This window comes from Rhododendron vialii, chromosome 6a (assembly GCF_030253575.1).
Source record: "Rhododendron vialii isolate Sample 1 chromosome 6a, ASM3025357v1".
NCBI lineage: Eukaryota > Viridiplantae > Streptophyta > Magnoliopsida > Ericales > Ericaceae > Rhododendron > Rhododendron vialii.
Genome location: NC_080562.1, coordinates 31,793,137 through 31,817,208, shown reverse-complemented (window position 1 = coordinate 31,817,208; position 24,072 = coordinate 31,793,137). Strand labels below are relative to the sequence as shown.

General features: G+C 41.1%; 1 protein-coding gene across 2 annotated transcripts; it reads right to left on the bottom strand.

Annotated features, from left to right (window-relative positions):
- Positions 1–13,534: 13,534 nt before the first annotated feature.
- LOC131330556 ((-)-germacrene D synthase-like) lies at positions 13,535–21,045 on the bottom strand. 2 transcript variants are annotated; one of them, XM_058364180.1, is made up of 8 exons: positions 20,785–21,045; positions 19,740–20,025; positions 18,414–18,789; positions 17,706–17,924; positions 16,792–16,930; positions 16,447–16,695; positions 15,628–15,954; positions 13,535–14,061 (listed from the first exon to the last, which is right to left on the bottom strand). In XM_058364180.1, the coding sequence occupies exons 1-7, from the start codon at positions 20,920–20,922 to the stop codon at positions 15,661–15,663; spliced, it is 1,701 nt and encodes a 566-aa protein (XP_058220163.1). In that variant the 5' UTR covers positions 20,923–21,045; the 3' UTR covers positions 13,535–14,061; positions 15,628–15,660. The 2 variants fall into 2 exon arrangements, with proteins under 2 accessions (XP_058220163.1, XP_058220162.1); XM_058364179.1 differs by lacking the exon at positions 13,535–14,061 and having other exon boundaries at positions 15,405–15,954.
- Between the last annotated feature and the right edge of the window lie 3,027 nt (positions 21,046–24,072).

The window sequence follows — 24,072 nt, the reverse complement described above, 5'->3', positions numbered from 1 at the left end:
TTAATTAATCTATCAGATTCATTATTTTAGGAGTAGATTGTAATAAAGCACCCTTCATGCAAACTGTTAATCATCTCCAGTCACGTCCAAACCGAAAACAGAGAATAACTATGGTGGTTTGAGTCTTGACGTTTGGCGTTTGATTTGTTTTTTTTTTTTTTACTACTTCTATACGTTAAAACAACACTACAAGAAATAAATATACTTAGGAGAAAGTAGGGGAGTGATTAATCTACCTTTCCTCCGGTCGATAAGCAAGTAAGCGGATTTGACAAAAGAAGAGAAAGAAAAACGGAAGTTGGAGAAGACGAAGGGCTGGATTGCTTCTGAACTGCCTTACGTTATTATTTTAGGAACCTCAGGATGTGGTTTTGTATATGGAAGTGATAGAGAGATAGAGTGCAATTGTAGAAGTAATAGGAGTGTGGAGTGATAAGAGTGAATGTGATGGAGTGTGAGAAGGAAGTGAGGAAAAGAGGAATTTAGGAGAGATAAGGGAGAGGGACTGACGAGAGGATGAATACAGAAGCCATAATTCTTGGGCTACTGTTGGGTTCCGAAATCATAATGTATGTGGACAAGTATGAATAATAAGGAGAGAAAAAAAATGAAAAACTACTATTCAAATATAGATTTATATATTTATCTACGTAAGGTATCAAGTTAATATTGTAAACAATTACTATGACTAATATCAATTATACACCTAATCATGCTTTTATATTAATTAACCTAATTAATTAATGAACTAGGACTTAACCTAATTAATTAATGAACTAAGAGTACAAGTTTAGCAAATTTGACTGTCGAATACTTGACCTGACACAAAGGGCTGGAAGGAGGAACACAAGGAACAGAAAAGCTGCGTCATTTGACCTTGGTTTCCAGGGGCAAGGTTTCTGATTTTTCAGCTTATACAAGGCCTCTTGTTCGTGAAGGAATGCTAATTCAGCAAGCCTGAAATTGCGTAATTATGCTGCAGCAATCATTTGTCAGAAAGATTGCTTTCAAAAAAAAAAAAAAAACTGTGTGGCCCGTGATCCGCGATCTCTTCCTCCGCTGGTGGCTTGGTGATCGAGTCTTCTCCTAGCCTGCACAGTGAGCGCACGACTAAAGACCAGGCCGGGGGTTGTCCCGGCAAGGCCCTCCAGCGTGGGGATGAGTAAAGTGCAGAGAGAGTAGGCAGAAGATTACGAGAGTGAGTATGTAGTAGCGTGTACCTCTTTAGGGTTTCCACCGCTAGGTATTTATAGAGCTCCTTCACTTGCTCTCCAAGCACAAGCATATGCCTAACGCGGGTCAGGCAGCGTCATCATGACGTCACCAGATAGATCTGGTAACCGTTTTTAGGGCTGAGCTGGCACACCCATGTGCGCTCATAATCATCTTCTGTTATAACCGCTTTTACACGTGGAAAGACATGCACATCAGCGGCTAGCCGTGGTCGGCAGTGGCCTTGCCCTGCGGGTGGCCGAACACGCCTTTGCCGATCGGGCACATGATTGACAGGGGAGGACAGTCACAAGTGACCCGTCGTGGAAGGTGGCCGAACACGACTCTTGCTGATCCTGACTCACGACCGTCAGGAGAATAATTGTTGCACAAGGATCCGACGACAGATGTGGCCGAACACGGATCAGTCTTCCGCCGAGCCTGGTCCGGTGTGGAACGGCGATGAACAGCAGGGACGGTAGCCGAGCTCGAAGACCGGGCTTGGCACAGATTTTATTTGGCTCGTTCTATAGCGAACTCTTATGTTCGGCCTTCCATAAAAACCATTTGTCTCGTAAAGGTCACAATCCTTCAATCTAATAAGAAACCCAATCTCGATGGAAAACTCAAACTACAAGCAACCAGCCAACTACGAAAGTAGAACAAACAAAAAAAAAAAACTCCATGAATGAGGGGCGCAATATTTGTTTTCTGATACTGGAGTAACAGCTTGACCAGATCATTTAGTAAAATGCCACTGCATCTTGACGATTGGGGATTGCTAAACAGGTTCTTTCATGCTCAATATTTTACTAGTAGAGAGGGTTCAATTCCATACCAAGCTTGCTGAGGCAGGCATTGCTTTAAGCTTTAGAGATTCCACTGATGTATATTTGAGCTGGCTTCGGTCCAACATGCGTTTTTTAATACCCGTGTCTCTGTTGGATTTGTGCAAATAATTCTTCCCGGGTGGTTTATTGGTGTTTTAATTGGTCTCTTTGCTGCTTCTCTTTCATGTAATTGATGATTGCATCTGTAGGTGCTGGAAAACTTCTGTGGTAATGTTCAGACATGGGCCACGGCTAAGAAAACCAAATGAAGGAGTAGTTCAAGCAACATTGTTGGCATTAGCAGGACTCAAAACATTTAAATATGACCGAAAATGTGACTTCCATCATGGATGATATGCTTCCGGCTGTTGCACAAGGAGCAATTGGGATTGCATGTAGAAGCAATGATAATAAGATGGTACACTTCTGATGCCCAAGGTACATGAGTTCTTTCAAGTCAAGTTTCTTAACATCTTATTGTCCACAAATAACAGGAGTGACAATTTCCCCTGAGCAAAGGATACACTTCGTAGAGTATCCTCATGTACTAAAATGAAATGGCCCCATACTTCCCTGATTCGTTGGAAAGTGGTATTATCCCAAGCGTTAAGTGGAAGCCCTTGGCAACCCAGCCATACAAACCATTCATGGCTAGCGGGCTCGCCACTCCACGGTTTCACCGTCTCGAACCACCTTTTCATCCACAGGTCTTTGATGAGTTCATCTCTAACTACTTGGCTTTGGAAAGTTATCAAAACAGACCTCCCCCCCAATGCCCTAAACTGGGCAGTCTTATCCTTTTCCAAACCAAAACTCACCTTTAGAGTCATCATCGGGACTACTCTGTGCATAACCGCCACCGCACTTCGGAAGAGCCATCCGTTCCCAACAGGATTAACCTGAATTGTGACATTTGGGCTGGGTTTTTTGGATGATTCCCCATTAACCACTTGAACAAAAGTCCTACCGGGATCCTTGTTGCACCACACCTGCCGAGAAAGGCCAGCCTTCGAGTTTGCCCCATGACCATCCTTATGGCTTTTGGTCTCTGTTTCTGTAATCCTGCTCCCTCCTTTCATGAGCCCTATTGTCCTTCATCTCTGTCGGGGTTCGAATTTGGATCAGTCAGTTCGGGTTCTGCTCCTGGCTCCTTCCTTATAGCTCCGTGCGTCCTCCGACAATCAAGTTAGATCTAGGGAGAAAAAGATAGGCCTCGGGTTAGGGAGAAATAGCGTCCTCCCTAACGACTGTTTGGCCATGACAGGAAGAGCGTCGATGGACTCGGGAAGAATATAGACCTCGGGAAGAACATGAACAGTGCAATGAACAGTGTTATTTCATGCGTAAGACGACCAAACCGGTGTTTTACACCAATTGTCGGGATCCAGATTGCGAGAGGATTCTGGTTCCTTTCTCCTTTTGCTCTGCGCCTCCGCCGTTGGACCTGCAACAAGTCACTAGGGCTGTGAAACCCCAGTGACCTTCCGACGATCAAGTTAGATGTAAGGAGAGAGGTTTAGGTCTAGGGTTAGGGAAGAATGTCATACCTCTTTAGGTTAGAGTCCCTTTGTATTTATAGATCTTGGTTTGCTTGGCCTCCAAGTTAGCGCGTGGAGGTCACGCTCGGGTAACCGCCTCGGGTGACATCATAGATGACGCACCGGATAAGGCGGTTACGGAGCACATGGCACCTCCAAGTTAGCGCATGGAGGTCACACTCGGGTAACCGCCTCGGGTGACATCATAGATGACGCACCGGATAAGGCGGTTACGGAGCACATGGCCAGGTTAGCCCTTCGCGAGGATTCTTCTCGATGATGTGTCTCATTAGGCGCAGGAGGCTTGCTCGGGAGCCCTCGGTGCTATGTTTCAGGGGTCGGTATGGAGCCCTCGGATGCCCTCGGTGGTATGTCTCCGGGGTCGGTACGGAGCCCTCGGGTGCCCTCAGTAATATGTCTCCGGGGTCGGTACAAAGCCCTCGGTAATATGCTTCTGAGGTCGGTATGGAGCCCTAGGTGGTATGTCTCCGGGGTCGGTACGGAGCCCTCGGTAATATGTTTCCGGGATCGGTACGGATCCCTCGGTAATATGTCCTCGGGGTCGGCCCTTGGTAATATGTCTCCAGCGTCAGTATAGAGCCCCATTTATCCGGGCCACTATAATAGCCCCTCAACTTCTCCTGACCTTTTATTAGTTAGGGAGGAGGTGACAAGTAGTATGGCCGAATGTGTTGATGCGTACCAAGCCCCAAAGAGATGTGTTGAGCCTCATACCAGTTGTTCGTCGATTCGTGGGCTCGGCTTCGGGAAACCAAGGCATGAAGTAGGCACCAGAAGGTTTCTATTCGTAGGCTCAGCTTCGGGAAACAAAGGCACGAAGGAGGCACGGAAGGGTTCCGTCGGTTTGCGTGCTCGGCTTCGGGAAGCCAAGCCGAGGCACGAAGGAGGCACAGAAGGATTCTGTTGCTTCGGGGGCTCGGCTTCGGGAAACTGAGGCATGAATGAGGCACGGAAGGGTTCCGTCACTTCGGGGACTTGGCTTCGGAAAACCGAGGCACGAAGGACGCACGGAAGGGTTCCGTCACTTCGAGGGCTCGGCTTTGGAAAACCGAGGTGCGAACGAGGCACGGAAGGGTTCCGTCGCTTCGGGGGCTCGGCTTCGGGAAACCGAGATACGAAAGAGGCACGGAAGGGTTCCGTCGCTTCGGGGGCTCGGCTTCGGGAAACCGAGGCACGAATGAGGCACGGAAGGGTTCCGTTGCTTTGAGGGGAGGGCTGGGCTTCGAAAAACCGAGGTGCAAACGAGGCACAGAAGGGTTCCATCACTTCGGGGGCTCGGCTTCGGGAAACTGAGGTCCGAAAGAGGCACGGAAGGGTTCTGTCGCTTCGGGGGCTCGGCTTCGGGAAACCGAGGTGCGAATGAGGCACGGAAGGGTTCCGTCGCTTCAAGGGCTCGGCTTCGGGAAACCGAGGCACGAATGAGGCACGGAAGGGTTCCGTCGCTTCGAGGCCTTGGCTTCGGAAAACCAAGGTGCGAACGAGGCACGGAAGGGTTCCGTCGCTTCGGGAACTCGGCTTCGGGAAACTGAGGTCCGAAAGAGGCACGGAAGGGTTCCGTCGCTTCGGGGGCTCGGCTTCGGAAAACCGAGGCACGAAGGAGGCACGGAAGGGTTCCGTCGCTTCGAGGGCTCGGCTTCGAAAAATCGAGGTGCAAACGAGGCACAGAAGGGTTCCGTCGATTCGTGAGCTCGGCTTCGGAAAACCTAGGCATGAAGGAGGCACGGAAGGGTATGGACGCTTCCGAGCCTGTCGAAAGCTAACTTCTGCCTTGAACCCTGGTTTGATTGTTGTTCGGGGCACAGTGAACGCCTTTTGTGCTAGCCCGATTTCTCCCAAAGAACCATTTCACTGGAAGGGGCAAGGCGGCCTTTTTACGGACTGCCTAGGCCATGGATTCTTTTGGCGGATGCGTACGTTGTTGTGCAACGGACGGTCCTAGCCCCCCACTGGAGCGAGAGCCGGAGAACAGGTGGAAGAGCTGGTTGATCTTCGCCAATTCCTCTCGTCGCGTTGTCTTTCAATTCTCGGATCTCGACATTTCCGTCGTGAAGAACGCCTATGAGCGAGGTGAGAGCTGTTGATGAGTAGGAGCGAACATCAGAGAGAATGACTAATCCCCAGCAGAGTCGCCAATTATCGGGGTTCGAATTTGGATCAGTCAGTTCGGGTTCTGCTCCTGGCTCCTTCCTTATAGCTCCGTGCGTCCTCCGACGATCAAGTTAGATCTAGGGAGAAAAAGATAGGCCTCGGGTTAGGGAGAAACAACGTCCTCCCTAACGACTGTTTGGCCATGACGGGAAGAGCGTCGATGGCCTCGGGAAGGAGATAGGCCTCGGGAAGAATATAGACCTCGGGAAGAACATGAACAGTGCAATGACCAGTGTTATTTCATGCGTAAGACGACCAAACCGGCGTTTTACACCAATTGTCGGGATCCTAATTGCGAGAGGATTCTGGTTCCTTCCTCCTTTTGCTCTGCGCCTCCGCCGTTGGACCTGCAACAAGTCACTAGGGCTGTGGAAACTCAGTGACCCTTCGACGATCAAGTTAGATGTAAGGAGAGAGGTTTAGGTCTAGGGTTAGGGAAGAATGGCATACCTCTTTAGGTTAGAGTCCCTTTGTATTTATAGATCTTGGTTTGCTTGGCCTCCAAGTTAGCGCGTGGAGGTCACGCTCGGGTAACCGCCTCGGGTGACATCATAGATGACGCACCGGATAAGGCGGTTACGGAGCACATGGCCAGGTCAGCCCTTCGCGAGGATTCTTCTCGATGATGTGTCTCATTAGGCGCAGGAGGCTTGCTCGGGAGCCCTCGGTGCTATGTTTCGGGGGTCGGTATGGAGCCCTCGGATGCCCTGGGTGGTATGTCTCCGGGGTCGGTACGGAGCCCTCGGGTGCCCTCAGTAATATGTTTCCGGGGTCGGTACGAAGCCCTCGGTAATATGCTTCCAGGGTCGGTATGGAGCCCTCGGTGGTATGTCTCTGTGGTCGGTACGGAGCCCTCGGTAATATGCTTTCGGAGTCGGTACGGATCCCTTGGTAATATGTCCTCGGGGTCGGCCCTTGGTAATATGTCTCCGGTCAGTACAGAGCCCCATTTATCCGAGCCACTACAATCTCCTCACTTCGACCAAAGCTTGCCTCTTTGACAAATAATTTTTTGTCCTCAACCCAAACTCCATTGAACCAAGATACAGCCATGGAAGCAGAAACATGACAGTCGTACCTGACAAAACCGAACCTATTGCCTGTACGTTTGCTTCTCTTCCATGGAATAAACGCATCCTTAACTACTCCGAACTTGTTGAAAGTTCGTCGTAGCCACGGTAGACCTTGAATTTCAGGAATGTTATCCACAAACGAAGTGTAAATCTCCAACGATCTTCCTCCAATGGAAGCTTGAACCCTGTGGTTCTTGATTATAGGGATCCATCCACCTTCTTCACTGGCCTTGCCTTTGGCTCTATCTCGGACTCTCTCTCTCTATCCATCTCTCTATTCTTTTGAGTGCTTTATGTGGTCCTTCTCATCAGGCTTTTTAAAAGATGTGATTGTTACGATGGCGCTAGATAGCCCAGCAAATTGGTTGGGAAAAGGGAAGCCCACGGGACATTGAGAAGGAGATGATAAAGGCTCGAGTAATTACTCCTCATCCAGTCCAAAGTGCTTAAGCATTCTCATGAAAAGTGTGGTGGCAGCAGCTACTGTGTACTATCTTTGGACTCTCAACCTAGCCGACCCTATCTCTCTCTCTCCCTTTCTCTTAACCCTAGCCATCACAACTTTTCTTCTCCCTTTCCATCACCCCCCGGGTTCCAAACCAGTGTGCGGCACCAGAAGAGGAAGGCCATGGTACTATTTCAACTCTTTTTTTTTGTTTTTTCCTTTTTTTTTTTCCATATCAACGACTTGTCATCTGATCTGTGAGAATTTTGTCTCTCATTTTACGAGAGTTGTTATTTTCATCTTTGGATGAATTTTTGTCTACTAATCGGGTTCTCTCAATCGAGGTTGCTTCACAACGATATTTGTGCTTCACCTTTCTATCCCTACATGATGTTTTTGGCGGGGTAACTCTTGACGGCTTCGCAAATTTGTAGTTCTTGAGAGTTCATTGGTACGTTCATACTTGGTTGGAGTGCATCTGATCATCATCTGGATATTTGGTGTCTTTTATCCTTAAGATATCGATTATTTTGTGATTTATTCGTTTTGTATTTGTTAGACGATTAGTTTAACTTTGTCCAAATTATTTGTAATGATCTCCGTTTTGTTAGTGCTGCTGAGCATTTATCAATACAATTTTCTCACTTTTGAAAAAAAAAAAAAAACCATAGCAAAACGAGTCAAAAGAATTGTCGGAGCAATCATCGGAGTAGATTGGAAACATCGAACAAATTGGTATCCATCATGACAGAGCGCTTAGAAATCATTGAACAAGAACGATTACCTACTTCCTTTTCAAATCTTGATTTTCTTCGGTCAGGTGAATCAAACTACATTTTGTAAAAACTAATTCCCACGCCAATCTGTAGATACACAACTGTTGGACGAGAAATTCTTCCTGAGATTAAAACGGGAGATCTAATTCCATCCGCCAAGGTAGTGGAAGGTCAAGATCGCCTGGTATTCCCGGTCGAGACTACTTAATCTGCTGTCTTTCTGGACTGGAACATTCTCTCATTTTGTAACTGATATTTTTGCCCCTTTGATAAACGTAGGAAATGTGGATATCAGCCAATTCACACAAATAAAAAAGAAAAAAGGTCAAGTCCTGTGAACATCTTTGCAAATTTAGAAACCCGGAATTACGCTTCCTGTTTATGCCTAGTTGAATTTTTGTGGACCTCAAATACAAAAATGAATTGAAAAAGCAATCTAAGTCTTTGACGTGTTACAAAGCCAGCTTGACGTCGGCCGGAAATTCCACAACCGCCTACTTTGCCTACGAGCTGGCGCGGTCAATGCCCTCCTCAGGATCTCTTTGTCTGCATGGTGCCTTTTCAACCTGTTTCCAAGAACTGGAATCTTGTGACGGACACCTCGGAACGGTCTTGAGTTACATGATGATGAGCGCGTACACATGTGCTGAGGCCTGAGAGATGATGACTGTGTACATATGTCGCGAGGCCTAGGAAACGATGATGCCGTGGAATTACTCCAGAAACTACGATTTCCGGCTGCCGGAACTTCAAGTCTTCGGACGGTATGTTTCTCGGGATTGCTTTGCATTTCTTCAGACTTGTATCTAGAGGTCTCTGAGATGGAAATGATGGCTGATGGTAGTTTGTTTATTGGGTGATTGTATTTGAAGCCGTGTTTGGGTGTGTGGAGGTTGACTTCTTGTCTTGTTCTGTAGTCAGCATGGTTTGGCTTGAAGTATACTAGTATTATTAAGAGTACTGCTATGGGTACCGACGGTACCCATAGGGAAAATGCACCGACGGCCACCGGACGGCCGATCCGAGCCGTCCAAAAATTTTAAAAAATAAAATCGAGTGGCCTTACACGAGAATCAATGGCATCCGAGGTGTGTAGGGTACTTGATCCGAGCACCCATTTTTCGTGTATATTTGTATATACGTGTATATACACGAAAAAGGGGTACTCGGATCAAGTACCCTACACACCTCGGATGCCATTGATTCTCGCGTAAGGCCACTCGGTTTTATTTTTTAAAATTTTTGGACGGCTCGGATCGGCCGTCCGGTGACCGGAGACGGCCGTCCGGTGGCCGTCGGTGCATTTTCCCTATGGGTACCGTCGGTACCAATAGGATTTCTGTATTATTAATTTGATAAAGACACCAAAGTAGTCAGCAAGGTTTATGAGACTTAAATGGTGAATTATAGCTGTTGATTTTGACCTGGCCGCCACTAAAATTTAGGGAAAATGACGGTTGAAGACGTGTTTTAATAATTAATACCCGTCAAGAATATTTTCAGCATTAGCAAATGTTTTCAGCATGTCTTTGACATGTATTAATTATCAAAACACATCATTGACCGTCATTTTCCTAAAATTTAAGCTTCAATGGGTTTTTGGGATTTGGTGCTGGAACAGTTGTAAGGGTCATCATCAAGCCGGCCCAGTCCGTCAAGTCACTATCCAAGTCCTACCATCGGCTGGGCTGAGCGAGCTTTTTTCTTTTTTCGGGTTTACTGTGCATGTGTGCTAAAAAATAGGTTTTGGGTTATTTTCGGGCTATCGGGCGGGCCAACCAAAAATCTCTAAGTGCAAGCCCGGCCCATGAAGATTTCGGGCTGGGCTATCCTGCCTGCTGGACGGGTTCGTTCTGGGCAATAGCCCGACGGGTCGTGCAGGCTTCGGATGGGTCGCAAGCTGGCGGGCCAAATGATGAGCCTTAACAGTTGCTAGAAAACCAAATGAATCATCCTGAATAAATTGATTAAAGTGAATAAATCGCTGAAGAAGATGATGATGATGAAGGGTGTAGCAGACCCTTTAAAATTTGTCATGAAAAGACTACTTCCCTACTTCAACTTGTAATTTGAAGAATGAGACTTTGTAATACACTCTAGCAGGCGTTTTAATTTGCTACCTGATCAATTGTGGAATGAGGGTTGTTGCTACACTACACCGAATAGTGCGGTTAATCCGGCCAAACGGTTTGGATTTAATCCGAACGCCTACAAATTTAACCGTTCATTGTTAGGATGAAAATCTGAGCCATCAGATCGGCCACACTACATGGTGTGGAAGGTGAACTACAGCAGTAGCAATAACTTATCCAAAACCCATAAATGAAACTTATTAACCCACTTGAAGTTTTTTGGTTATGGACGGACCAAATTTTGTGGATACGCATTACTACTTTACTAGACTCCTACAACTCAATAAATGACCAAGTTTGATGCATGCAATTCCCATGATGTTGGGCTTATCTCCCAACGATTGAGCAAAACCAAACTTGAAAAATAATTTGTGCAATAAAAGCGTTGTTGTCTTCTTCTTCTTTTTTTTTTCGGTGCGGCGGGAATTTGTCTAATACCTGGAGTTTTTAGTTAACCCACTTGAAATTTTTAGTTAGCCTACAGTTGCATATAAATTTTATCGTACTCTATTATCAATGGCGGATTCAATTAAAGCACAGGGCGACCCTCCTAAAATTGTTGGGATTATTTTTTTGAACCAAAGAAATTAGTACGGAGTAATATATATTCAACTACCCAAGTTATAAATCATTGAACGTCTAGCACTAACGGCTAAGGTTACACCTCTACGCATGAGGTTGCGAGTTCAAAACGCTGTATTGATTCTTGCTTTTTGTTTCTTCGAATGCTGAAATAAAAAAACTTATATTCAAAATTTGTAGCTTACGGGGAGTCAAACCCGCCCACTGAGAACTTATCTAGACGAAGTACCAACATAAGCCATCATACCTACAACATAAATAAAAAATATAAATAATGAATTACGAGTACAATAACACACTAGTCCATTCATTTTTTCTTAATGTTTTATAGTATGTTTAAGTTTGAAGTTTTGTGCTTCAAAGAATGTTTAAATATTTTATGTTCTTGTTATATTCTTTTCCTGATCCCATGTTCTTGTTATATGGGATTACAAAAAATATTATGAACTTTAAGCTTGAGAAGTGACCCCTCTATAGGATATTTTTGAATCCGCCACTACCTATTAACACTTTGTTGGCATTCAGAATCTGCCAAGTAATATATTGTCCCGTCACACCACATCACTATCTGTAGGAGATCATACTGCACATGCATGCGTTAGGGCTGTAATACCTTGGGATCCGGAGATTGTGCTGTGTAGCCCGTGCTGCACAGCAAAACGGCGTAGTTTTGCTGCTATGTTGCTCCTAATGTTTCAGCCAATAAGGGCTCCGTTTGGCTGCCCAAATTTCTACAATTTCACATATATCCACAAAACATAGTATTCCAAATTGCAAAGTGCCAATTGTAAAATGTAAGATTTTAATATTGTAATCGGAATCAAACAATAGTTGAAACTTAAGTACATTAAAAAACTCTGAAACTTGTGTACTGCAAGATGCTTGAGATAGTAAATGCGCCGTTTGTGGATAATAGGGTGTTTCGCCATCCTATTATCAAAGTACAATAATTGTTTCGCCACCCTTTTTGTTCTTTTTTGAGAAAAGACTGAAATCCCTCAAATTAGATGTTTGGGAATTTTTATGGGAGCAGATTCTATTTTGACCACCTTTTTTTCTCAAGTACAAGACCCTTATATGGGCTAGGGAAATGAATTTTAAATTGAGGTCAAATAAGTAAAAATTGGGCGAAAACTATAACTATCCCTATGAAAATTTTGAAGCCAGTGGGGTTAGTTGCCTGCAGTTGTCTCACAACGCCTCCGCCCTTGTGAGCATTGTTATGGCTCATGACAGGAGAGGCCGGATTTTTAATTTGCATTGGATTGAGACATTTGGTTGCTCGTTTTTTGGTTGGTACCTTGCCAACCCAGGTTTTTATTTCTCTTTGTGGGGTCAAGTGTAACATATGATTGTCAAAGCAAAACGTGCCAAAATAGTTGAAATGTAGTCTCATCGTTATGACGATTTGCGCGCTTGTCATTTTAATTGTTGTACCTTTTCTTGATTACTAAAAATTTCTTTTGCTAATAAAAAATTAATTAGATTCTTTATTGATGTTAGAAAAATTGAGTGCACTCATGATGCCGTTGGGCCAAAGATCTCATACAAAGTGATAGTCAAATATATATAATTTTGTTGAAACATACGAACATGTTATTTAGAAAGAAAATTCGAATACCAATAATATTTATTCGAACACCCTTTTTTTATGCACAAATAAATGGCTAAACAAGTGTCTGAAAAGTCTGAGTGCTTTTCTGAACAAATATACTCGGTGGGGACCACATAATAGCAAAAGACAACTGTATTGCTTGATGGAAATAATACATTGCATACGATAATTATAGAGGATCCCTAACCTAGCTATAAGAACAACAAAAACATGCATTGTATTGATTGATAGAAATAATATATTGCATACGATAAATACAGATCGAGGATCCGTAACCTCTCGCTTTAAGAACAAAAACATGCATTGTGTTGATTGATGGAAATAATACATTGCATACGATAAATATAGAGGATCGTTAACCTCGCTTTAAGAAGAACAAAAACATGCATTTTATTGGTTGATGGAAATAATACATTGTACACGATAAATACAGAGGATCCCTAACCTAGCTTTAAGATGAACAAAAACATCCATTCCACTGAATGCATGCATGTTTCATCAAAGACAAGGCCATATTTTTGAACACTCTTTTATTTCTTTAAGCAATGGAAAGCATACATAAGATTACTTGATCTTTGGACTTAATCTTTGCGAGAGAGATTTCAAGTTGGCACAGAATCAACGAGTACTAAGGTCACAAATCCCTTGAGCTTGGTTCCAGAATGGGTGTAATTATCTCCACCATTGTATAAAACAAAAATAATTCGTGCAAGGTTGAGAGGTAGCTGGAGGAGAGGCATCGGGACGGGGGTTGGTGTTTGCTCCATATCTGTGATTTTTCTTATCCTCGTCGATTGAGTGACACGTGGCATGAAAAAGAACGATATTATTGGAAATTGAAAGGTGACTTTGGTTTACCTTAATATTATGGGTTTAAGTTAAGGAAACTTGATTAAGTAAAATAAAACTATGACAAAGTTTTATGCGTTACCCTTCCGTCGATTGGCCCGTTTATTGGCCAATATGTGGTGTATTTCCGTTAACATGCAACTAAGCATTATTTGGACTTGTTTCTTCTGATGAATTCACTTACAGGTGTTAAAAGAAGATGTATGCAGTTACCCCCATGATTAAGGGAGCAGTTTTGCTTAGTCATGGAGCAGTTCCACAATGTGGAAGTTATTTGCTTCAATGCTTGTGGGAATTGTTTAAAGGCAGAACATGAAGGAATAACTGCCATACTAGAGGGAGGATTCAAATTCAAATTGACGGAGGCCTATTTAAGTACAAGTTAGTAGCAGTTTCAAGGACACACAAACAACGCCAATCAGGCCTTTATCTTTTCTTTTCTAGGAGTAGAATTAACTTGTAATTGTTCACTCAATCATCTCGATTGGTTGTTCTTCTACCTTGAGGGTTAACAAAGTCCATTTTGTTAATCTTCTTCCATACTTCATCCACTTCATTGTTTGTTTCCAAAGAAGTCCTGAAATACGGCAAGGAACCAAACTCCACTTTTCACATCCACATTCCAGCAAGCTTTACAATACGATTTCCCGTCGATTCTCCGTCGATTGGAAAGAAAACAAGAATTTTGATAACAGTTGGGCGGAGGCACTCTGAGTTCATGTCCTTCCATGCATTTGTAACTCGTTTCTGGAATTCAACGATAGCCTCTTCTTCTGTTACACCGTATTGTTTCATGTAGCATTCAATTGATGAGGCTAGGTGACCTCTTTCTTGCCCATGCTGTAATTGCACCACCACAAATGTCAGAATGGAAAAGAGGTAGTAGTAATCTGTTACGTTTTCGTGTCCTAATTCATTAATTGACAGCATTTAACATGCATGGTTGGAATCTCAAATCTCGAGACATGATCGAGTGTCATCAAAATTCATTAGGCAAGCACTTATGTATATTTGGATAACAAGGATCGAATGTCATAGATTTGCAACCTGTTTCCAGAAGGTTACAATGTAATACCCCATGTTTGGTGGAGTAGTCATGAGTAATGTTATACCACATCCCATAATGGAAGTCTATATGGGTGATCTTGGACATATAACAAATCATGTAAGATACTAACTACTAGTGCCTCAGATTTAAGCATTTCAGGCCATGTGGGCGTGTGGCTTGTAGATCAAAATCAAGATACTACGCAAGTGGCGGATAATGATATTTGTTCCTTGAACTTGTATATCTGCAATGTAAAGGTCTGTTGATAACATTTTTTGACAAGCTCTACTGACTTCTAAAATCACGAAAACTAATCCTCGAATTTTTTGTACACATGCACATCCATGCATTGCTCTTAGACATATCTTCGATATATGACCCTTCAAAAATCAAACAGTTCCTTACATTACATGTCTTGACCATTTAAGGAAGTTTCTGTTTTCCCTTTTTCTTTTGCCAAATAATTTTTGCTCTCCGATTTTTGTGTGTGTATATATACACACACACTTGATAAAGTTTATAGAGTTGTATTGTTTAATTTCAAGTACTAAACAGACAATATTTTTTCTGCATTTATAAGAAAGTGGATCCATTTTTAGCGCTGAAATATCCCATCACAAATTCATGATTCAAATCTTGTACTCTTATCGAAGATATTTAGCGAGAAGTTGATCTAACAACCCCTTAAATAGATAACTAAAAAATGAAGTGGCAAGTGTTGAATATCCAAATTCGGTTATGTCATTGGTGATACCCTAATAATCTAACAGATTTTCAGTTTAGGTGTTCAAAGGAACATAGGGCTTTTTTGGCTAAATAATCTATTTGAATTATTTTTTTTTGTCCGTTATGTTACTGTTGAAGTAGCACATGTATTAATTGGAGCAACCAAGTAATCACCGACCTTCCCCAGAACTGCTTCCCCAATTTTCCCCAGAATTGCTTCAGCCGGCCATCTCACTTCTTTTTATACTTTTTCTCGCTTTTTTTTTTGCTGTTTCTGCTTTAATAATTATAAGAAATCACAGAATATATATTCGAGCACCCATTTTTTCTGCACAAATAAATGACTATGGACAAGTGCCCGAAAAGTCTGAGTGCTTTTCTGAACAAATATATATTCATTGGGGACACGTAACAGCAAAAGACAACTTTATTGCTTGATGCAAATAATACATTGCACACGATATATCTTACCGAGAATCCCTAACCTAGCTTTAAATAGAACAAAAACATGCATTCCGATGAATACATGCATGTTTCATAAAAGACAAGGCCATCGCTTGGAAGACTCTTTTTATTTCTTTAAGAGAAAATATAGTAAGCATACATATGTATTTTCATGATGATCTGTTTACCTGATCTTTGGACTCAATTTTGCGACAGAGATTTCAAGTTGGCACAGGATCAACGAGTACTGAGCTCACAAATCCCTTCAACTTGGTTCCAGAATGAGTGTAATTATCTCCATCCTTGTATAAAACATAAACAACTCGTGCGAGGTTCAAAGGTAGCCGGAGGAGAGGCATCGGGACGGGGGTTGGGCGGAGGAACTCTGAGTTCATGTCTTTCCATGCATTTGTAACTCGTTTCTGGAATTCAACGATAGCCTCTCCTTCTGTTGCACCGAATTTTTTCATGTAGCATTCAATTGAGGAGGCTATGTGACCTCTTTCTTGCTCAAACTATAATTTCACCACAAAAACTGTTAATTAGCATGGAAAAGAGGTAGCTACGTAGTAATTTGTTTTTGTGTCCTAATTCATTGACACCATTTAACATGCATGATTGGAATCTCAAATCTCAAGACATGATCGGGTGTCATCAGAATTCATTAGGGAAGCACTTTTGTATATTTGGACACCAAGGATCGAATGTCATGGATTCACAACCTGTTACTAGAAGGTTATAATGTAATACCACATGTTGGGAGGAGTAGTCATTATAAGTATTGTGATATCACATCCCGCAATGGAAGTCTACATGGGTGATCGATCTTGAGCTTATAACAATCCCATGTAAGATATTATTAGTACCTCGAGCTTAAGTATTTTGGGTCATACGGTGTGGCTTGTGGATTAAAATCAAGATACTAAGTTAGTGGTTACGCGGGAAACATAAGACATAAAAATTTACGATGAATAAAGATATTTGTACGTTGGATTTGTATATCTTACCTTGTGGCCAACCACGTCATCAATGAGTCTGCAAATCACTGATGAACCTTGAACAATCAAAGGATTACTAGACACCCAATCAAAGGCCTCTTTGGTCGCCAACTCTCCCATTCCAGTAAAGGACATGGTTGAAACAGCTTGGTAGCCACAACTCAATAGTGCAACTGGCCAGTGCTCGTCCATACTTGGAACATAGCCTTCATGATACCATTTGGCTTCTTTACAGTATACTCCAACCAAATCTTTCAACTGGAATTTTGAGGATAATGAATTAGTATTGGGCAAAATTTCAGTATTATTACTAATATATAAAAAAAAAAAAAAGTAAGTCAGTTCGAGGCAAACTGCGGATTTTGCGTATTCGACTCCATATGATCTTCCTTGCTTGGCCATTTCATCCTCAATAATGTTGAAAGTATCCAAAACCGTTTGATAAACAAGTTTCATATAATCCGGAAGTTGATCCAAGGCACTGACTTCCCACCTGAAAATCAAATGAGTTACGGGAAATGATTTAGGGGTACAGCGATAGGTATGGGAACCAAATTTAGATTACATTACATTCTACTTTTAGATTCTGAAATGAATAAATACTCTAGCATAAGTCGATATCATATATGCTAGTAGCTATAGCTGTGTGACAACTCAATAGCCCCAAAGGTACCTCAACTTTTAAGTTGCTTATAATCTAAAATCTTGATAAAAAGCTCGTCAAACTCAGTAGCCCCAAAGGTACCTCAAACTTAGCTTTTCTACAATTCACGTCCTTGCATTGGTCTTAGATTGTGTATGTATCTTCGATATATGATCCTTCAGAAATCAAACAGTTTCTTACATGTCTTGAGCATTTAAAGAAGTTACCATTTCCCCTTTTGCTTTTGCGAAATGATTTTTGCAGTCCAATTTTCATATAAATATGCTCAATCAAAATTTTAGAGTTGTATTGTGTAATTTTAGAGTCCAATTTTCAACAGTTAAGGGTTTGTAATTTTTTCATATTCATAGATTGGTGAATATAGTTGCACGCACTTTGGCAATTTCAGGTTTGTGAGGTTCTAGTATTCATGCTCGGGAAGTTAGACTTCTTAATTGGTTATTGGATCCCATGTGAAACGATAATCGACTTCTTTGATGTAGTGATATGCTTTTTTTAACAATAAAAGTTTCTTACCATATTCAAAAAAGAAAAATAGATTATTATAACAGGTCAAATCAAAATTAAAATCACTCAGGGAGTGGGGGTATAAAATTTTAATTACCTTTGGATTGCATCATTGAAGAGCACAAGCTCTTCGAGGGTAGCATTGCTAGCATCATACATGTCATCAATAATGGAAGTCAAGTACATCACTTTGGTTAGATTTCTTATAGCAAGAATATAATGGGGCTCATACACTCCCAATATCCAAAAGTACATCTCCACCAATCTGTCCCTTGCAAAAGGTAGTTTTCCTGCAACGTCCAAATCTTTCCACCACCTAAACCAAAAATTGTACCATGAAAAATATAAGGTCCAACATATTAATGCCCTGTTTTGGATGTCTATGAAACAATTTCTTTTCGATTTTACTTGTATTTTCTTCTTCTTCTTTTAGGCAAATTTTCTTTCTTTCTTTCTTTTTTTTCCATTCATCTCAACTAGAGAACTGAATGAATTTATGTACACTATGAGTTTCAGCGCTATCTCGTTTGTTACGAGGAAATCAATCAATCGACAACTTACGTGCGTGAGGATTACCAGTTGGCAGCAATGGCCTGGTTTCGATATTGTAGTTGCGTTGGTTCAATATGGGGAATCCGGAATTGAGAGGGGTAGGGGGTGGAATGATACTGTAAAATTTTTTTTTTTTCTTTCATAAATTATGAGTTTCCTTATGAAAATGAAATGATAATGTAGCATTTTTTTTTAAAATGCCAAAAAGAAGAGTTTCTACAGAGGCTTATTAAACAAGTTGTATTATACCCACCTTGTGATTTCGCTTAACTCCTTCTGGTGCAATTTCTGCAATAAGTTGAAATCCAATTTCGCAAAATCCAATAGAACTTTATTGTGGGAATCATCTTTTTGATAGAAGGAAATAAAAAGCCTTGACTCGAGCCTTGTCAAGCCCTTGTGGATGGGCTGAGATAGAGCATGAACTACTTGTGCCGCAATTGGATTATTGCTCAAGTTCGGTAGTGCAGAATAGAGGTGAGTAGTGGTAAATTCCATTGCTTCATCTAGTATATCTTCATGATGTACACTCAGAAATGTAGCTTCGTACAAACTCAATAATCCTCTCACATCACCAAACAACGATTCCTTAAATTTTCCTTCATTGTCTTTGAGTTTGTTGAATACATCTGCTTAAAGGCAATTGTAACAAGAATAAGTAGTTGCAGCTTCAGTAACTTCATGAAAGTAGCATAAAGGCAACTATTTTTTTCCCAAACTAAAGAGGAAATAGTACAAAACAGGCCCCTGAATCGCCTAATTTTTTTGTTTTCCGATCATTGTTTGTCGTTGTGTGACCTTCTTTCGGGGGTGCATCATGTTGGGCCCGATCTGGGTCGTCCATCGGTCCATTCTCGGCAATATCCATGCTCGGTAATGGACGGCTCAGGTTGCATCTTAGCCAAACAGCAATGGATGGCCGAGATGCAATCTGAGCCGTCCATTGTCGAGTATGGATGGCTTAGATCGGTCCGACACTTAGGAACAACACACACCTCGGGTTCCTTTTTGATTCACCTTTCTCGATATGAAGAGTAATTATGTAAATCAACATAGACAAAGCCGCCGCAAAAAAGTGTGTAGGGAATAAAAAGTATATATGAGAATCTGTTTTCTTAATTAATGATAATGAAATTTATTTGTTTCTCTTCTTGATCCATCTTTGTTGGAGGCTGTATTTTGGGTGCAATCGGCAGTCTTAGGGGGTTTTAGGGTTTTGGGATTTGGGCTTGGCCCATTTTTGTTAGTCTTTTAACAACACTTAGGTCTCATGTAACCTTAAGTTAGTAATTTTCCTTTGGATGTCCTCTTCCTTTTAATCTTTATATCTTTCAGAGATTAATAAAATTTCCTTTACCCAAAAAAAAAAAAAAAACTGAAGCTTAAGGGCAGGTTGAGTTCTAGCGATAACAGCACTAAAATAGTATATATGCATTAAAGCTCTCTCGTTTCTTTCTTCTGTTTTTTTCCTTACTTTCTCGATTTCATTGTTTATCTTTAGTAACAATGTAATCTCCCGTTGCCGATAAAAATAAATAAATCACTTTCCTTAACTGTACAAGAGACAAAGTTGACTTACCACAAGAGATAGAATATCCGTGTTGCCTCAGTAATCGAAACGAGAGAGCAGTAATGTAAAGATCCTCATCATTGCTGACATTTTTGTGACCACTTTGATGATAGTTTTCATATATTTGATGTAACCCTTTGTCAATCTCTGTTTCGAATTGGTAGGCCACACCAAGGCGCTGGATTGCATCAATAAGATTTAGCTGTTGTGAATATTCACCTTGTGCTTCCACTAGCTGCTTTTTCACATTTTCTTTAAGCTGTTGATGATTTTGATTCATGTTGATATCCACTTCCTGCGAAAAAACAAAAGCAAATATAACCATGTATTAAGTACATTATTAATTACATGATTTTGACACTCCCTTTTTTTTAATCTAGTTGAGCTTGGATAGCGGTGTCTTTCTTATATAATACTCATCTGCCATGTTAGGCTTTTCTAGTTTTGTCAATTTCAATAGAATAGTGATTTTCACCCTCCCCTTCTTTATAGCCACACTCCTTTTATTGTCTTTTTGTGATATGAATTTACAATGTTATCATTCCAAGCGTGAAAAAGTGTACAAATTAAAGGTAAGTTTTGTCAATTCACATCACAAGAGAACCAAAAGGGAGTGTGATTATTAAAAAAAAAAATACAAAAGGGATTGTGAAAATCAATTACCTTTCGATAAACCAATTTGCTTTGATCAAAAACGAAGAAGTCCTAAATTACTGGTCCATTTTAAATACTCAAATAACGAAACTCTGTAGTATTCCCTTTCCGCCGTTCTCTATTTGGCAATTGAAGTAACAGACCAAATATGGCTTAAAGTTTACTGTTCCTCGCAAATGGGTTGGCTCTAATTCTCTTTTGCGTCAGAATTCCACGCTAAATACTCCTCAGATTTCTTGTTTGGAACCTTCTTTTGGAAAACAGGAAAAGTTGACTTAATTTACACTATTTGTAAGGCTGGAATGATGTAGAGAGTATATAGTACTGTGTGATTTTCATTTAAATCTGATCGGAAAAAGATATTCGTTGAAAGAAAAATTATACAATAAATAAATTTTACCATGTCAGCAGAAGCGTAGGCAAGGAAATGATCTCCCCAAACACTAGGATGAAAAACTGATTCAGGGCGACGTGGTGTGACCTGAACGGGTGCCTTACTTGAGATTAACAAAGCAGTTGGGATAGAATCGAATTCCATTTTTCTGTGTTGGGTGGCTGTGAAATGGTAAGGAATAAGAGATGGAGGAATGAACCCGAGAATGGGAATTGGAAAGAGTAAGAGAAGATCAACAGTCTCTAGTCCTTTCCACCCTCTCACTAATGATGTAGAATAAAGAGCAACTATGCTTGCTATTTATAGACGACTAGATTCTGTTGGGAATGGCATTCTTGCAAAATACTATTCTCCAGCCAAGGATGCACGTGTTTTAATTCTAAATTCAGCTACACCACCAACCTTTGTCCAGACCTGGAAATCTTGTACTGTACAGCCAGTAGTGCAGCCGATCTGGCCTTTTATTTTGATGCAGACAGTTCAAATTTAATCCGACCTCTTATTAATCAAAACCTTCTATTGCTCATCCATTGCCGAAATAAATAATAGAATCGGCTGCATTACAACCTTGTAGGGCAGCTCGGCATTCAGGATTCCCCTTTATCCGTCCTTTTTTCTTCTCTTCCAGCTTTAAAGCAGAGTACTGACAAGGATTTTTTATTTTTGTTTTAGAGAAATCGTTGGAGGTGAAACGGCTAAGTAAATGGAGGAGAGAGAAGAGAAAATTAAAAGGTTATTTTCGTCTCGGTAGAACAAGTTTCTCCCTCATTAACTTTTTGCACTAGCTATTTCCTATGCTTTTGGGGTACCGTGACGTAGAACTTGAAATTTATTTTCCACTACACGTCTTTTAACGTATAGAATGATACCAATAGTAACGTGCATTAAATACAGAATCGAAAAACTATTAAACTATCTTTTTTATCAACTAGCGTTGTGTCCGTTCGATATACAGAGCCGAATTCCTTCACTTGTCTTTGTTAAAGCCTCCAAACTCCCAATTCTGATTTTGTAGAATTTCAAAGCCTTCATGAATTTTTTGCTTTACGGACTTTCAACGAGAACCCTAAGACTCATTATTTAGTTTTAGGACTCTCTTAGGGTGTTCATTGAAAGGTCTTGGAGCCAAAAATTTATTACGACCATTTAGTATGAAATGATCAGAAAAATAACATCTTTACACTTGTTCAAACGGATTGAAAATTGAAACACTAATTTTCGTAACTATATTTTTTAATCTATAAAGGACAAAAAAAAGAAAAATAAAACAGTCGGATAAACATGATCAATTGAAACACTTTTTTTAACTCAATTACTTTACAAAGCCTAGAATTAGATTTGAACCTATTATTAAAGAGAGAAAAATTCAAACAGGAAAGAAATAAAACGAAATAAAATGAAAAAAAACTGGAAAAGAAAAAGAAAAAAGAAGAAGAAAAGAAGCAAACTATAGAAAGAGAGAGAGGGGCGGGGGGGGGGGGGTAATCCGGGAAAAGGGAGGTGGGGCCGGGGGGTGAGTAGCAATTTACACGTGGGAGGGGAGAGGGTGTGAGAGGAAGAGAGGGACGTGGGAGGAGAGAGGGACAAGTTACTTCCCTCCAATTCCTTCAACTGTCTTTGTTTCTAAATTTAATAAAGGATAAATCATGCTTTCTTATTTCTCCTTCACTTTTAGGATTGTGCTCTCTTCCACCATTGATTTTGTTTTCTTTTCTTCGTTTTTCACTTTTGGTAAATTCGGTTTGTGCCATTTTCTTTATTGTTTGGTTGTTCATTTATATATCTTTTTGCATTGTCTCTCTTCCACCATTGATTTTGTTTTCTTCATTTTCCACTCAGGCAAATTCGGTTTGTGCCATTTTCTTTATTGTTTCGATCATTTGTTCATTTATATTTTTGAGTTGTTATGCCCGTTTAGTTAATGGGATGGGCTTAGAAACATCTGTTAAAATCAAACTTGGCCCAACCCGATCCGATAAAATAATGAAAATGATGTGTTATATGTATGTATATTTAACAGTGTCGGCAAACCTGTAACTTAATTTAACAGTGTCGGCAAACCTGTTTTCCCTATCCCATATATGGCTGCAGTTTGCTTATATCCAATTGTCTTGGAGCCAGACATCACTACTACGTGGTGTACCGTCACTCTTCCCCACCACTGAAGCATGCCGGGTTTGATTTACTTTGTATTAGACTCCACATAGATCTGTGGTGTACCGTCACTCTTCCCCACCACTGAAGCATGCCGGGTTTGATTTACTTTGTATTAGACTCCACATAGATCTATGGTGAAGAAGGGTTTTAGGGTACCACGTAGCAGTATTCCAAGGACACCAATAATTTTTTCAATACGCTTCCACATGCAGACACTTGCACATATTAGCAACAATAAGTATTAGACTACTAATAAACACACAAATACTTGCACACATTCACAATGGGGGTGGGTGTGACAACCCGATTTTTTACATTCCTCAAAACAAATATGTCTCCAATAATTACAACTCTCCGAATAAATTAATCGACATGATGGGCGCTAAAATCCTCCAAAATAATCTCTATAACTAAAACTTCCAATACTCCAATTTGGATCCCCACTAACTTGCTCTGCACTTGAAAAATATAAAACGCCCGGTAGTATATACAATACGAGGACAATAAACATGGCTAGCAATGAGAATATGCTCATGAATAAACGAGGATATATAACAAATCAAGTATGATCATTCTGAAACGTTTTCCCTTTATAGCCTCATACCCGGCTTATTTCGGCAACATGTCAAGCACCATGTTAAAACATCCAACTCCAAACCAATTGGCAAAGAGTGGAGAGGCCGCCCAGGCTTATATACTAGTTTTGGAGGAGATAATTAACCAATGTGGGACAAATCCCAACACTCCCCCGCACGTGCGACCCCCGATTCGCACGTGGAGAGGTAAACAAAGGATCCGGAACACACGGATCACAATGAAAGAAAGTGCAACTATGGCACAGACAAAGGGGAAAAACCTCCGAAACTCTTGCTCTGATACCATGTTAAAGCATCCAACTCCAAACCAATTGGCAAAGAGTGGAGAGGCCGCCCAGGCTTATATACTAGTTTTGGAGGAGATAATTAACCAATGTGGGACAAATCCCAACACACCACCCAAGTCAAAACTTTGTATAGCCACTTGGGACCCATAAACATTCTGGACTCCTCGTAGGGCAATCATTCATACATTTCTCATACTTCTTTGACCCAGTGGACTTGCACATGTATATACCAATCTGTTTCATAGCTTTCAACC